General features: G+C 46.0%; 1 protein-coding gene across 8 annotated transcripts in view; it reads right to left on the bottom strand.

The window, feature by feature from the left end:
• Window positions 1-14,849, bottom strand: part of DGKH (diacylglycerol kinase eta) — a 163,948-nt gene that overhangs the window by 22,335 nt on the left and 126,764 nt on the right. For all 8 annotated transcript variants that reach the window (XM_039914881.1, XM_029047846.2, XM_039914880.1 and 5 more), the window contains 6 exons: window positions 12,490-12,597; window positions 9,570-9,683; window positions 7,335-7,469; window positions 6,301-6,467; window positions 5,709-5,814; window positions 1,398-1,490 (listed from right to left, as the gene is read on the bottom strand). In XM_039914881.1, coding sequence (XP_039770815.1) covers window positions 1,398-1,490; window positions 5,709-5,814; window positions 6,301-6,467; window positions 7,335-7,469; window positions 9,570-9,683; window positions 12,490-12,597 — 723 coding nt within the window. The remainder of the gene's footprint in view (window positions 1-1,397; window positions 1,491-5,708; window positions 5,815-6,300; window positions 6,468-7,334; window positions 7,470-9,569; window positions 9,684-12,489; window positions 12,598-14,849) is intronic.

Below are 14,849 nucleotides of genomic sequence, written 5' to 3'. Positions count from 1 at the left end.
ATACTGTACTCTCCCAAGCCCTTAGTACAGTGTTCTGCACACAGTAAGCGCTCAATAAATACGACTGACTAAAGAAATTCAGAAGAACCTGGGAAAAGAAGTCATCCACTGTCTGGAGGGACAATTTTAAGCCCTGACATATAATAATAATTGTAATGATAATTGTGGTATTTGTTAAGCGCTTCAGCCAGGCACTGAACTGAGCACTGGGGTAGATACAAGCAAATCGGGCTGGACACAGTCCCTGTCCCACGTGGGGCTCACAGTCTCAATCCCCATTTTACAGAGGAGGTCACTGAGGCCCAGAGAAGTGAAGTGACTTGCCCAAGGTCACACAGCACACAAGTGGAGAAGCAGCGTGGCTCAGTGGAAGGAGCACGGGCTTTGGAGTCAGAGGTCATGGGTTTGAATCCCAGCTCTGCCACTTAGCTGTGTGACTGTGGGCAAGTCACTTAACTTCTCTGTGCCTCAGTTACCTCATCTGTAAAATGGGGATTAAGACTGTGAGCCCCACGTGGGACAACCTGATTCCCGTGTCTACCCCAGCGCTTAGAACAGTGCTCTGCACATAGTAAGCGCTTAACAAATACCAACATTATTAAGTGGTGGATCCGGATTAGAACCCATGACCTTCTGACTCCCAAGCGCATGCTCTAGCCACTACGCCACGCTGCTTCTCCAAATACAGTAGGCACCAATCGTACAGGAGAAGCAGCGTGGCTCAGTGGAAAAAGCCCGGGCTTTGGAGTCAGAGGTCATGGGTTCGAATCCCGACTCTGCCACTTGTCAGCTGTGTGACTGTGGGCAAGTCACTTAACTTCTCTGTGCCTCAGTTACCTCATCTGTAAAATGGGGATTAAGACTGTGAGCCCCACGTGGGACAACCTGATTCCCCGGTGTCTACCCCAGCGCTTAGAACAGCGCTCGGCACATAGTAAGCACTTAACAAATACCAACATTATCATTATTATTATTATTATAATTGGGATGACAATCTTAGGTCAACTCCAACAGCAAATAAAGAGTCTGGGAGTTTGCAAAATTAAGTATATATCTGTTTGCCTCTCTCTCCCAAAGGAAAACTCATCAACACAGAAACCCAGATACTATCTCTGGGGATTAGCTGGAGGAAACCTATCCGCACGAAGCGTCCATCACGACCCACCTGGCCCCTCCTGGACCAGGGACAATTAGCAGGGGGATCAAGGAAAAGGGAATGACAAGAAGAAGGAGTTCTGTGACTAATAACTCTTCTTGAAACAAGGATGGGTTGCCTGGAACCTGAATGATCTCCTTGAAGTTTGTGGTACTTATTTAAAGAGCCATGTGGAAATACTTTCGACATTAATTCTCTCACCCCCCCAACCAATACGAAAAATGACTTTCCCTCTACTTACCAAAGGAACCCTTCCGACTAGTAAAGACTCTGTTTCATTGTGGAGTGCCTTCACATTGACAGCTATTTCAATGGCAGTGTTTCTGGTAAGACTCTGGAAAAAAAGTGTAAACGCTGAGGTAATATATTAAACCACGATTTACTTTGGGATGACCACCCAGAATTTTAGTGTCTGGAATGGAACCAGTCTCGAGAATGGTCTGTTTCACCCGCAAGAATTCCATTTTCATCATTCACATATAACGGGCTCATCTTTCCGCACCTTGAGTACATCCCTTTCTTATTTCCCCATGCCAGCTGCAAAACCCAGTGCTCCCTTATAGAGCAACTGGCCAAAAAAATAAAATGGAGAGGGAAAAGTGGGTCAGATTGCAATTAGACAATATCTGAGCCATTCCAAACTCTGGGAATGTGGTCTGGTCTTTAGTTGCACGGTGATTGAAAATCCCTTCTTGGTGCATACCTTTTTAGGCCCCCAACCGGCATATGTACAGAGTATTGGAGACCAAAGGGGAGTGGATATGGAACTGCCTGTTATGGAAAAGAAGAGAAGAGCTGCACATTCTACTCCAAATAAGCCAGGAGACTAAGGAAGGAGCCCCTCTTTCCTAGCCAAGCTAATGAAGGGACATCGACACTGGAGCAAAAACACAAACAAAGAGACGTGTAGTAATAGAGAAGCAGCGTAGTCTAGTGGAAAGAGCTCAGGCTTGGGAGTCAGAGGACCTGGATTCTAATCCCAGCTCTGCCACTTATCTACTGTGACCTTGGTCAAGTCACTTAACCTCTCTGGGCCCCAAGGTACCCCATCTGCAAAATGGGGGGAAAGCTGCCTGGCACAGAGTAAGTGCTTCACAAATACCACAGTTATTCGTAGCTCCCCTTACTTCCCGCCCTCCTGCTTCTACCTGTGTCTGGAGTGCCTGACACCGAGTGAACGCTTAACAAACACCACAGTGATTATTAGAAACCACACCTGGTTTCCCACTGGAGACCTCAAACAATTAGTCCAGCAGATGTGCGTGTCACACTCAACAGTGGTGTACAAACTTGATGAGGGCAAGGTTGGGTTTGCTACTGAGCCGCCGCCACAGATATAAGCCTGCACCCGATTCCCAACTAACTCGCAACAACTGTGTTGTTGGCCAAAGGAGACTGGGCAAGACAGTGGAGGTGGCTCGGTGTAAACAATCACCACTACTGGAAAAAAAAAGTCAGTCGATCGAATTTATTGAGGGTTTACTCTGCACAGAGCACCGTATTAAGCGCTTGGGCGAGTATGATATAACAATACAACAGACACTTCCTTTGCCCACAGCGAGCTCACTGTCTAGCCAGGGGGAGACAGACATTAATAGAAATAAATGAATGACAGATATATACACAAGTGCTGTGGGGCTGGGAGGGGGGATGAATGAAGGGAGCAAGTCGGGGAGAGAAAGAGGAGGAAAGGAAGGCTTAGTCAGGAATCAAGCGCTCAGTACAGAGCTCTGCACCCAGTAAGCGCTCAAAATCTGCAACTGAATGAATGAAAGGTCTCTTGGAAGATGTGCCTTCAATAAGGCTTTGAAGGTGGCATTGGGGATATGGGGATGACTGTCAGATTTGAGGTGAGAGGGTGTTCCAGGTCAGAGGCGGGATGCGGGCGAGAGGTCGGAGGCGAGATAGACGAGACGGAGGGACAGTGAGAAGGTTAGCGTTAGAAGGGCGAAGTGTGCGGGCCAGGTTATAGGGGAGTAGCGAGGTAAGGTAGAAGGGGGCAAGGGGATTGAGTACTTTAAAGCTAATGGTGAGGAGTTTCTGTCTGCACAAATCAAATGCCCGTTTTACGTTGGAGGGACGCCTCAAGTCTTTTCTCTCAAGCGTCCTAAGTAGGCAGTTCAGGATGGGTTATCACAGGGCAGCAGGGGGAACCCAAGGAGTACAGGGCTTTGCGCACAATAAGCGCTCCATAAATACGACGAACGGATGAATGAACGAACGATGTATACTAAGATTAAGACTGTGAGCCTACGTGGGACAGAAACTCCGTCCAACCCGATTACCTTGTACAATCAGCCTGGCACAAGTACAAATATCATAAAGGGAAAACAAAGAAAAAGCACTGCCTAGTGGAAAGAGCCTGCGCCTGGCAGTCAGAGCATCTGTGTTCTAATGCCAGGTCTGCCAGTTGCCTGCTGTGGGACCTTGGGCAAATCACTTCACTTCTCTGTGCCGGGCGTGGGGGTCAGAGGTCATGGGTTCGAACCCCGGCCCTGCCACTTGTCAGCTGTTTGACTGTGGGCAAGTCACTTCACTTCTCGGTGCCTCAGTGACCTCATCTGTAAAATATCTGTATATAAAATATAAAATATCTGTAAAATAGGGATTAACTGTGAGCCTCACGTGGGACAACCTGATTACCCTGTATCTACCCCAGCGCTTAGAACAGTGCTCTGCACATAGTAAGCGCTTAACAAATACCAACATTATTATTATTATTATTGTTATTAAAAAAAATGGCCAGGCAAAATCACCAAATTGGTTCAATTAACTCGTAGATGGCACAGTCAACTCCCTGAGTGATTCTATCAATGTCACTTACGGATTAATAACCACCTCATCAAAGGGCAGGACAAGAACCCAAACCACAAAGTCTTCGGATGAAGCCGGTCTTCCGGCGCTGACGCTCTGCTCACCTCAACTTCCCTGCTCTGCGTGGAATGTGGGAGGGCACCCGTCAAACGGCAGGGACTGTCTCTATCTGTTGCCGACTTGTTCATCCCAAGCGCTTAGTACAGTGCTCTGCACATAGTAAGCGCTCAATAAATACTATTGAATGAATGAATGAAAGGGCAATAGACCACGGCAGAATACCCAAGCCGCTGCTGCATGGCTGAACTGAAACCGGGGAACCAAAAGCAAGGTGGGTAGAGGACACGATTTAAGGTTACAGTAAAACCAAGCCTTAGTGGATTCTGCCTCTTTGCTGGAAGTTGGAGCGAAACGCCAGAGACAGATTGGCACGGCATGCTGCATTCCAGAAAGGAGAGACCCTTATGGAGCAGAAGCTCTGCAAGGATCATGAGATGAGGAAGCAGGAGTGAAACAGGATCTGGGCAGCAAACATGACAAGACAATCTTGCTGTTCTCATAATATGGGTGGGTCTGGGTTCTGCATTGTCTTTCTCAGCTGAACACACACACACACACCCCCAGTAAGTAAATTTCAGTCAGTGATATTCTTAAAACACAAAGGACGCTTTCTCTGACTCTCTTCCTCTCTCTCCCATTGATTCTGGGCAGAAAATAAATTCCTAAAAATTCACTCTTCCTCAGTTTCCCCCTTTATGAAACACAGCATCACTCTTCTGAAGACATACCTAGATGACCAGTCATACTGATTATCAATTCCATATCCTGGAAAAATACTCTAAGTGAAAAGTAATCTCAATTTCATATTCCAATTATAATAATAAGCTAATTTAAAACTACACATCTGAATAGTATTCTGAGCTTCATATTGAAATGCTCAATCGATTAAGCCTAAGGTTTTATAAAGGAAGGGATAAAAAAGTAAAGAGAAAGGAAAGGAATACTGTTCTAAGCTTCATATTGAAACGCTCAGTTGCTCGAGCCTAGGGTTTTATAAAAGAAGGGATAAAAAAGTGAGAAAGGAAATAATAATAATTGTGGTACTTGTTAAGCACTTACTTTGTGCCAGGCACTGTACTAAGTGCTGGGGTGGATACAACCAAATCAGGTTGGACACAGTCCCTGCCCCACGTAGGGCTCAACAGTCTCAATCTCCATTTTACAGATGAGGTAACTGAGGCACAGAGAAGTGAAATGACTTGCTCAAGGTCACACAGCAGACACGTGGCGGATCCGGGATTGGAACCCACGACCTTCTGCCTCCCAGGCCCGTGCTCTGACCGTTACTCACGGGAGGAGAGAAGGAAGTAGGAGCGAGAAGAGGAAGGGAGAGACGAGGAGGAGAGGCGAAACGAGGCAGGAAGAGTGGAAGAACCGTGGAGGACGTGGAGTTGGGCAGGGGAAGGCCACGTAGGAAGGCAGAAGAAATGAAAGACCCAAGAACACAGAACGGAAACCTGACCTGAGAAAATGGAGGTGGTGGAGGTGGGAAAGGATGGAAACGGTCTGCATTTAATAAGAAAACCCGTCTCCATTATCTGTTGCGTATTCCTCCTTCGGGCCACACCGAAACGGCATTTCGTTTCACACTACTGAAGTCAGACACTCAGGTACGCCTCTAATGAACCGAAATGATATATTAATTTTTTTTTTAACATGAAGATCAGTTGTGACTTACTTCGGGAAATCTTGGATTGGCCTTGTTCATTGCATGAGAACAGGCATTGACAGCATGAGCGAGCTCCTGTTCCAACAAGCTGTGGATCTTTGCCGCTTCACAGATCCTGAAAAATAAAAAAATGTGTGGTTTGGGTTGAGTTAGAAAGAAAAGAAGTATTAACTTATTTTGAAAGTCAGAATTTCCCAATAGTACTGGCAGCCTGCAAAGAGCTATTCCCTGACAAGCATTTTAGTATCTCTCGGCTTTCCACACCGTCACTCGTCTAGATCGCCAAAGCAGTTAATCAAATACTTAGAAGTCCAAATGATGGCCGGGATTCAAAATGCCTAATCAAGCACACTTGTAGCCGTCCTCTTTCTGTCGGCAGGGCTGTTGGATTTATGACATTCATTACATTCTATTTTCATTTTAATACATTCTGATACCCGGTTTGGATTTATTCACTGCATATCAAACGGTTGATGGTGGAGGATGTGATTGATCAGATGGCCACCATCCTCCCCAAAATGACCGTTCCGACTCTTCATCCAAAACGCACAACCACGTGTGACTCTGGGGAGACGGCGCAAGCCCGGCGAGTCTACTCTACCTGGTGATGAGTTCTTCTGCCGCCTGTGAACACAGCTGCATCTGTGACACCTCTTCTTCCGTTGCCAAATCAACGGCCTGTTGTGGGTACAGATGAGGTCGGAGGGCAGGCTTGCAAGTATCGTACTTCTGTTTATCTTCCCAAGACTTCAGGGTGTTCTCAAACGCCTGTAAGAAATTAATATAGAGTGAGTGGTTACCTGTAGTTCTCTCCCCAAAGATCCAATCAATCCATCAGTCTTTCAATGGCATTTATTTAGGATTTACTTTTTGCGGAGGAATGCACGAAGCATTTGAGAAAGTACAATCTGATAAGAGTTGGTAGACCTGATCCCTGTCCCGAGGTGTTTACGGTCTACAGGAGGAGACAGACGTTAAACGAAATTACAGGGGAAATAATAGAATATAAAGATATGTACAAAGGTGTTGTGGGGCTGGGGTGAATATACAAGTGGCTAAGGGCTACATGAAATCCAGATTTTAATATCATTCATTAATCCTACAGTAGGTGGAGAGATGATTTTCTTCCCCAAAATAATTGTGTGAGAGTCGACGGATATCCAGGAAATGAATATAATGATTATTTTCCCCCATTCTACTGAAGAATCAAATATGATTTAATGTCTCTGGGATCACTCTTGAAGCACTAAACGTAGAATACGAAAATTTTAAAAATCAGCCAAAGGTTAAATTCCTTAATGTCACACATAACATGAGCTGTGATAAAGTACCAAACCGAACAGTTGGTTCTAACAGAGACGCAACATGCCCTAGTGGATGGAGCCCGGGCCTGGGAGTCACAAGGACCTGGGTTCTAATCCCAACTCTGCCACTTGACTGCTATGTGACCTGGGGCAAGTCACTTCCCTTCTCGGGGCCTCAGTTCTTCATCTGCAAAATGGGGATTAAGACGGTGAGTACTCCTAACCTTCTGGCTCAATTTTTCCCCTAACTGAAGTTTTTTTGTTTTATCAGACAAAACTGCTGCATTTCAAACCAAACATAGATGGCAAGTGGTGCCTGCTACATACATACCCTGTCTCTCGTTAGCATCTGGGCTCGGTTTTTGTGTACGATTTTAATGATCCCCGGGGGCTGGATCCAGGCCTCTCCGTCAACTTGTACCGGAACCCCTTCGTCTCCAAGAATGGTGATCTTTACTGACCGACACTGAAATACAACAAACGATGTCTTTCCCAGCACGCCAGATCTATGAAATTGACAGTCCACCTGCACCGTGCTGCCTCACGGAGACAATGACTTTTAGCCAGAGGGGTCTGGAAGAAAACGCTGTTGCGGTTCGGTCAGCATTGACCATGCCTTGCTAGAAGCTGACAATTCAAAGTCAATATTTCATTAATTAATCTATTACAAAGTCCAGAGGTCGGGAATTATTTTTTAAGCAGGAGCCAAACTAAATGAAAGCTTTGAGCAGTTGGTGGAAAAAAAAAAGAGAGAGATATACTATTTATGCTCTTCACCCCTCCACGCTCTATGTGACACAGGATGTCAGTACTTCAGGAAAGGGGGAAGGGGGGGAAGAAGAAGGAGAGAAGAGGGAAGGGGAAGAGAGAGAAGGGGAAGGAAGAAAGGGGAAGGAACAAAGGGAAAGAAGAAAGAGAAGAGGACAGAGAAGGGGAAAGAATAGATAATAGGAGAAGAGGTGTATGGGGGCTCTCAATATGCATTCTTGGTGACTGGCAAGGTTACTGAATCGTATTTATTGAACACTCACTTTGTGCAGAGCACTATAGTAAATAGCTTGGGAGAGTACAATATAACACTAAACAGACTCATTCCCTGCCCACAAGGAGCTTACAGTGTAGAGGGAGAGACAGACATTCATATCAGTAAATAAATTACAGATACGTGCAGAAGTGTTGTGGGGCTGGGATGGGGATGAGCTCAGCCAAACCCTGGTGCTTAGCCTGCCCAGAGCTGTCAGTGCAGGTAGGACCCAATACAGGAGCAGTATTGCCTAGTGGGTAGAGCACGGGCCTGGGAGTCAGAAGAATCTATGTTCTAATCCCCAGCTCTGGCGCTTTTTTAACGGTATTTGGTATTTACTATGTGCCGAGCACTGTATTAAGATCTGGGGTAGATATAGGCTAATCAAAGTGTACCCAGTCCCTGTCCCACATAGGGGTCTTGAACCCCATTTTCCAGATGAGGTCACTGAGCCCCAGAGAAGTGATGTGACTTGCCCAAGTCACACAGCGGACAAGTGGCGGGTCGGAATTAGAACCCAGATCCTTCTGACTCCCAGGCCTGTGCTCTTTTCACTAGGCTGCGCTGCCGCTTGTCAGATGCGGGACCTTGGGCGAGTTGCGTCACTTCTCTGAGCCTCAGTTAGCTCGTGTGCGAAATGGGGAATAAGACTGTGAGCCCCATGTGGGACGTGGACTGTGTTTAACGTGATTAGCCTGCATCTACCCCAGATCTTAATATAGTGCCCGGCACATAGTATATGCTTAACAAATACCATTTTTAAAAAAGATTGGGGGGAGCATGTGTCTGTGTCCACCCCTGCGGTATTTGTCTGGCCCACCTCAGAGCTTGCTGCGAGCGGGGAGGGAGGGGGGAAAATGAGAACAGCTTGAGCTCGGCATACCATGAGGCAAGGCTGAGCAGCCCTACTAACAAGATGGCCATCGTGGTGATCCGTCCATAGGTGGACGCCCGTGCTCCAAGCAGCTCAATCAGTCAATCAATGACTCAATTGTATTTGATGAGCGTCTACTGTGTGCAGTGCACATAACTGGCTTGACAGGTTCCCTGCCCACAGTGAGCTAACAGTCTAGAGGGGGAGACAGACATTACTATACTTAAATAAGTTATGGATATGTATCTAACCGCTGTGGGGCTAAGGGTGGGTGTGATGAATACAGGTAGCAAGTCGGGGTGACGCAGAAGGGAGTGGGAGAAGGGGAAAAGGAGACTTAAATAAGGGAGGTCTCTTGGAGGAGATGGGCCTTCAATAAAGCTTTAAATGCGGGGAGGGAGTACTTTTCTGTCGGAGAGAAGGAGGGAGGGTGTTCCAGGCCAGAGGCAGGACGTTGGCGGGAGGTCGGCGGTGAGGCAAAGTACAGTGACTAGGCTGGTTTTAGAGGAGCGAAGTGTGAGGGCTGGGTTGAAGCAGGAGAGAAGCGAGGTATGGTAGAAGAGGGCAAGGTGATAGATTTCCCCATCCCTGCCTGACAACTGACTTTTCTCCAGAGCTGAACAGGAAGGAGTGCAGATTGTAGGACGACCCCGCCGAGGGGGACATACTTGAGCTATTCGGTGATGCTGTAGTTTAATGACTCTTGAAACTGCCATCTGCATGCTCCCAAAAACCGCCACGACCTCCAAAATCTTGTCATCAAATGATGGGGCACCAAATATCTGAAGAGAAAAGACACGTACGAGATTCAGACGAAGCATCAGACTTCAAACCTCCCACACAATTCACTTTCGTTGGAGCAGAATGCTTGTAACGGAACATTCTGCTAATTACAGGATAAGGGAAAAAGAGGATGAACATGAGAAAAAGTAAAATAGCAGGAACCAAAGCCCTTGTTAATCATAAAATAATTGTAGAATTTAGAAAAAACCCCAGTCACCTAATGAAAAAAAAAACAAGTTTGAAATTCAAATACGGTCTAGGGAAAATGATCCAAACTCAAGTGAAACTTACACCTGCCCCCAAAAAACCTGCTTACAAATTATTTGGCAGATATCCAGTTTATTTTAAAATGTTTCACTCTGGTATAAAATAGCCCTCAAAACATTTCTTATTTTCATTAAGGTTGTACTGGAACGACAAAATGACATCCTGGGGCATTCCGAAAATCCCACAAGCACATAAATGTTTCATTAATTAAAGGCCAATAAAGTTGGCCATAATTTCTGCGTTCATTTCAAGTATTCCAAAAGGCTGGGTTCTTTCAGTAACAATTCATGTAGTGAGGAAAAATGTGTAACTGTATTTGACTGAGTGCAGCAGTACTTAGAGAAGACAGAAAATAATTACATACTGACAAATAATATGATTTTTACCAAGCAGTGGTATTTTATTGAGTTCAGAGCACTGTATTAAACGCTTGGGAAAATACAATAGAGTTGGTGGACATGATCCCTGCCCATAGGGAGCTTATGTCACTTAGAGATTAAATGAATGTTAATAAAAAATACTCATCATCCACTTCAGACTTCAAATTTAGGGGGGCATACATTTTCACCTCCTTTCTAAATTACACGTCTAATACTCATATGGTAGACAAATCACATATATTCAATCCTCCTTTTGGCCTGAAATTATCTCTCCATTCATATACGACGGATCAGCATTCTCCCCACGGTTAAAGTCCTAAGAAAATCACATCTCCAAGAAGCCTCCCCGACTGAGCCCTCATTTCCCCTGCTCCCTTCTCTCTTCTATGTCACCTGTATGCTTGAGAAGCACTTGATATTCACCACAGCCTCAGCCCCACTGCACTTCCGAACATATCCATAATTGATTTCACCGACCGTCTCTCCCGATCTAGACTATAAGCTCCTCGTACGCAGGAAATATGTCTACCAACTTGGTTGAATTGTACTTTCTCAAGTGCTTAGGGCAGTGCTCTGTACACTGAAAGTGCTCAGTAAATACCACTGACCGTGTATACAAACCCAGACAAATTTCCAGCACTTACGCACTTATCTATACCCATATTTTAATGCCTGTCTCCTTCCCATTAAGCAGTGTGGTCCAGTGGATAGCGAATGGGCCTGGAAGTCTCGTGACCCATTCGTTCATTCAATCGTATCTATTGAGCGCTGACTGTGTGCGAAGCACTGAACTAAGCACTTAACCCGGGTTCAAGTCCCGTTTCTGCCAGTGGATTGCTGTGTGACCCTGGGTAAGTCGATTCATCCCTCTGGATCTCAATTTCTTCATCTGTAAAATGGGGATAATACAGATTGCGAGCCCTGGGTGGGACTATATCTGCTTTCTTCACCTTGTATCTACCTTGTGCTTAGCACAGAGCAAGTGCTTAATACCTGCCATGATAATAATAATAATAAGATCCCTACGGGCAAGTATCAGGCCACTTCTGTTTTGTACTTTCCAATAGCTTAACGCAATTAGTGTGGATGCAGTAAAAATGACCATGAATGCTGCTGCTGGTACGATGACCATTCATTCAATCATTTAATGTATTTACTGAGCGCTTACACAGCACTGTACTAAGCGCTTGGGGAGTACAATTCAGCAACAGAGAGAGACAATCCCTGCCCACCATAGGCTCACAGTCTAGAAGGGGGGAGACGAACATCGAAACAAGTAAACGGGCATCGGTGGCCTAATAATAAATAGAATTATTGATCGATACACATCATTAATAAAAAGATTTAGAATTATAAATCTGTACATATATACACAAGTGCTGTGGGGCGGGGGGGTGGGTAGAGGAAAGGGAGCGGGTTGGGGTGATGGGGCAGAGGAAAAGGGGGGCTTAATCTGGGAAGGCCTCCTGGAGGAGTTGAGCCTTCAGGACAGCCACTACTGCTATTATTACTACGCCTCTTGAGTACAGGCTATTCCAAAATCAGAATGCCAAGAGGCAGGTTCAAACAGAGGGACTGGTCCTTTATGGGTCAAAACCAAGGACCCATCCTTTTTGATTTTTTAAATGGCATTTGTTAAGCGCTTATTATGTGCCAGCCACTGCTCTAAGCGATGGGGCAGACAGAAGGCGGTCAGGTTGGATACAGTTCGTACCAGAGTCCCATTGTACAGATGAGGGAATGGAGGCACAGAGAAGTGAAGCGACTTGCCCCAGGTCACAGAGCAGACAAGTGGCGGGGCCGGGATTAGAGCCCAGGTCCTTCTGACTCCTAGGCCCGTGCTTTAACCACTGGGCAACACTGCTTCTCAAGCTGACGCAGCGCACCTGGGCATAGTAGCCAGGCAACGATCGGGAGGAGCGTTCAGTCTAGAGGGGAGGTGAAAGAGAAGCGGAAAAGAAGGCCTTCAAACAAGGTAGTCTTAGCAAGTTGTCTAGACGGAGACAGCATTCTAAGTGACTTCTGGCGTCAAAATTCAACGGCACGAACGTGAAAGAACGTTAAAAATAGAATGTCTCAGTGAAGGGCGGGGTTGTATTCAAATTCACCGAACAGCACCACGATGAGAGCGTGTCAAATGTTCACGAACGCTACTTACATCGTCTTCTTTAGTTCCACCCCAGAAATTAGTTCCGCCAGCGTAACTTGGGATGTTTAGTACAGCTATGCCTTGTAGGCTTGGGAGGGGAATATACTGTCCATCACACTGAAATATAAAAAAGTCAGAGATAATGGGTAAGACTGTTTCTAAGATAATTCCAAATATGGACGAGGACTGAGAATGCTGCACCACTACTGCCAGCCATCTTGTGAGGCTTTTCTTAAAGAGTCATCCCTGTTAAAATGTTCCAAGTTAAAAAAAAAACACAAACAAATGGCAAATAAATAGGGGTTTGAGCAGGGAGTTAAATGTCAACCTCTTGCTTGGAATTGCCTCCCCATTCCTAGTCAGCAAACCATGACTAGAGAAGCAGCGTGGCTCAGTGGAAAGAGCACGGGCTTGGGAGTCAGAGGTCATGAGTTCGAATCCCGGCTCTGCCACTTGGCAGCTGTGTGACTGTGGGCGAGTCACTTAACTTCTCTGGGCCTCGGTTCCCTCATCTGAAAAATGGGGATTAACTGTGAGCCTCACGTGGGGCAACCTGATTACTCTGTATCTACCCCAGCGCTTAGAACAGTGCGTGGCACATAGTAAGCGCTTAACAAATACCAACATTATCATTATTATTATTATGACTATCCCCATCTTCAAAGCCCTCCTAAAAATCACATCTTCTCCAGAATGCCTTCCCTGGCTAATCTCTCATCTCCCCACCCTATTACTTCCCCTACCGCCAATTTTTGCATTTGAGGCCTAAGCAACCAGGCCCTCAACCCACCCATTTATTTGCATATTGTTAAACTCTGTTGTCTATCTTGGTGTCTATCTCCCCTTTTAGACTGTAAGCAAGAATTGTTTCTTCAAATGGCTGTGCACTCTCTGATAGTCTCTATCAACTCTGAGGCAAGGAATGTGTTGGTACTAAATGAAATGTTTTTACCCATTCTAAAAGCCCAGTACATTGTGGAGAGAATGGAGACAAAAGGACTGATTTCTATAATGAAATTAATTAGAAAGGACCAGCCTTTTCGATCCTCTGGCTGGCTCCACTAAGCTCTTGGGCTGGGTCCAGCCTGGTATGGGGGTCAGGCGATGACTGGATGTCATCTCCTCCAAGCTGCCCTAAGCCCTCCTCTCCTCTTCCCCCACTCCCTTCTGCATCGCCCTGACTTGCTCCCTTCATTCATCCTCCCTCCCATCTCCACAGTACCTATGTATATATCTGTAATTTATTTATGTATATTAATGTCTGTCTCCCCCTCTAGACTGTGAGCTCGTAATGGGTAGGGAATGTGACTGCTTTTGTATTGAACTCTCCCAAGCACTTAGTACAGAAGTAGAGAAGAGTAGAGAAGCAGTGTGGCTCAGTGGAAAGAGCATGGGCTTTGGAGTCAGAGATCATGAGTTCAAATCCCGGCTCTGCCACTTGTCAGCTGTGTGACTGTGGGCAAGTCACTTAACTTCTCTGTGCCTCAGTTACCTCATCTGTAAAATGGGGATTAAGACTGTGAGCCCCACGTGGGATAACCTGATTCCCTTGTGTCTACCCCAGCGCTTAGAACAGTGCTCTGCACATAGTAAGCGCTTAACAAATACCAACATTATAAGTGCTGTGCACCTAGTAAGCGCTCAATAAATACGATTGAATGAACAAATGACAATGGATTGAACATTTTTTAAAAAAATAATCCACGCAGCAGAGTGAAGTACGCAATGGAGTGAGGACAGACAGGAGTTCGGGGGGTCAGCGAGGAGGCGGACACAGTAACGATAATAATAATGATTGCATTTGTTAAGCGCTTACTATGGGCCACAGGTCTAAGTGCTGGGGTAGAGACGAGGTAATCAGGTTGTCTCACGTGGGGCTCACAGTCCCCATTTTACAGATGAGGCAACTGAGGCACAGAGAAGTTAAGTGGCTTGTCCAAGGTCACGCAGCAGACAAGCGGTGGAGCCGGGATTAGAACCCGCGTCCTCTCACTCCCAAGCCCGGGCTCTTGCCACTAAGCCATGCTGCAGAAATCAAGGTGGCATAGCATAAGTGCTTGGATCAGCATGGCAGCAGTTTGGACGGAGGGGAACGGGTGGATTTTAGCAATGTTGTGAAGATAGAACTGACCAGACTTGGTGACAGACTGAAATGCGCATTGAATGAGAGCTCAGTTGAGGCCATCTCCATGGTTATGGGCTTGCGAGAAGGGAGGATAGTGCTATCCTCTGGGTTAGAGGATAAGGAGTTCTGTTTCGGGCATGTTAAGTTTGAGGTGTCGATGAGACATCCAAGTAGAAATGTCCCGAGAGCAGGAGGAAATAAGAAACACCAGAAAAAGAGAGGGGTCAGGGCTGGAGATTTAGAT

This window comes from Ornithorhynchus anatinus, chromosome 20 (genome assembly GCF_004115215.2).
Source record: "Ornithorhynchus anatinus isolate Pmale09 chromosome 20, mOrnAna1.pri.v4, whole genome shotgun sequence".
In the NCBI taxonomy this organism is placed as follows: domain Eukaryota; kingdom Metazoa; phylum Chordata; class Mammalia; order Monotremata; family Ornithorhynchidae; genus Ornithorhynchus; species Ornithorhynchus anatinus.
This window is presented reverse-complemented; position numbering and strand designations above follow the sequence as displayed.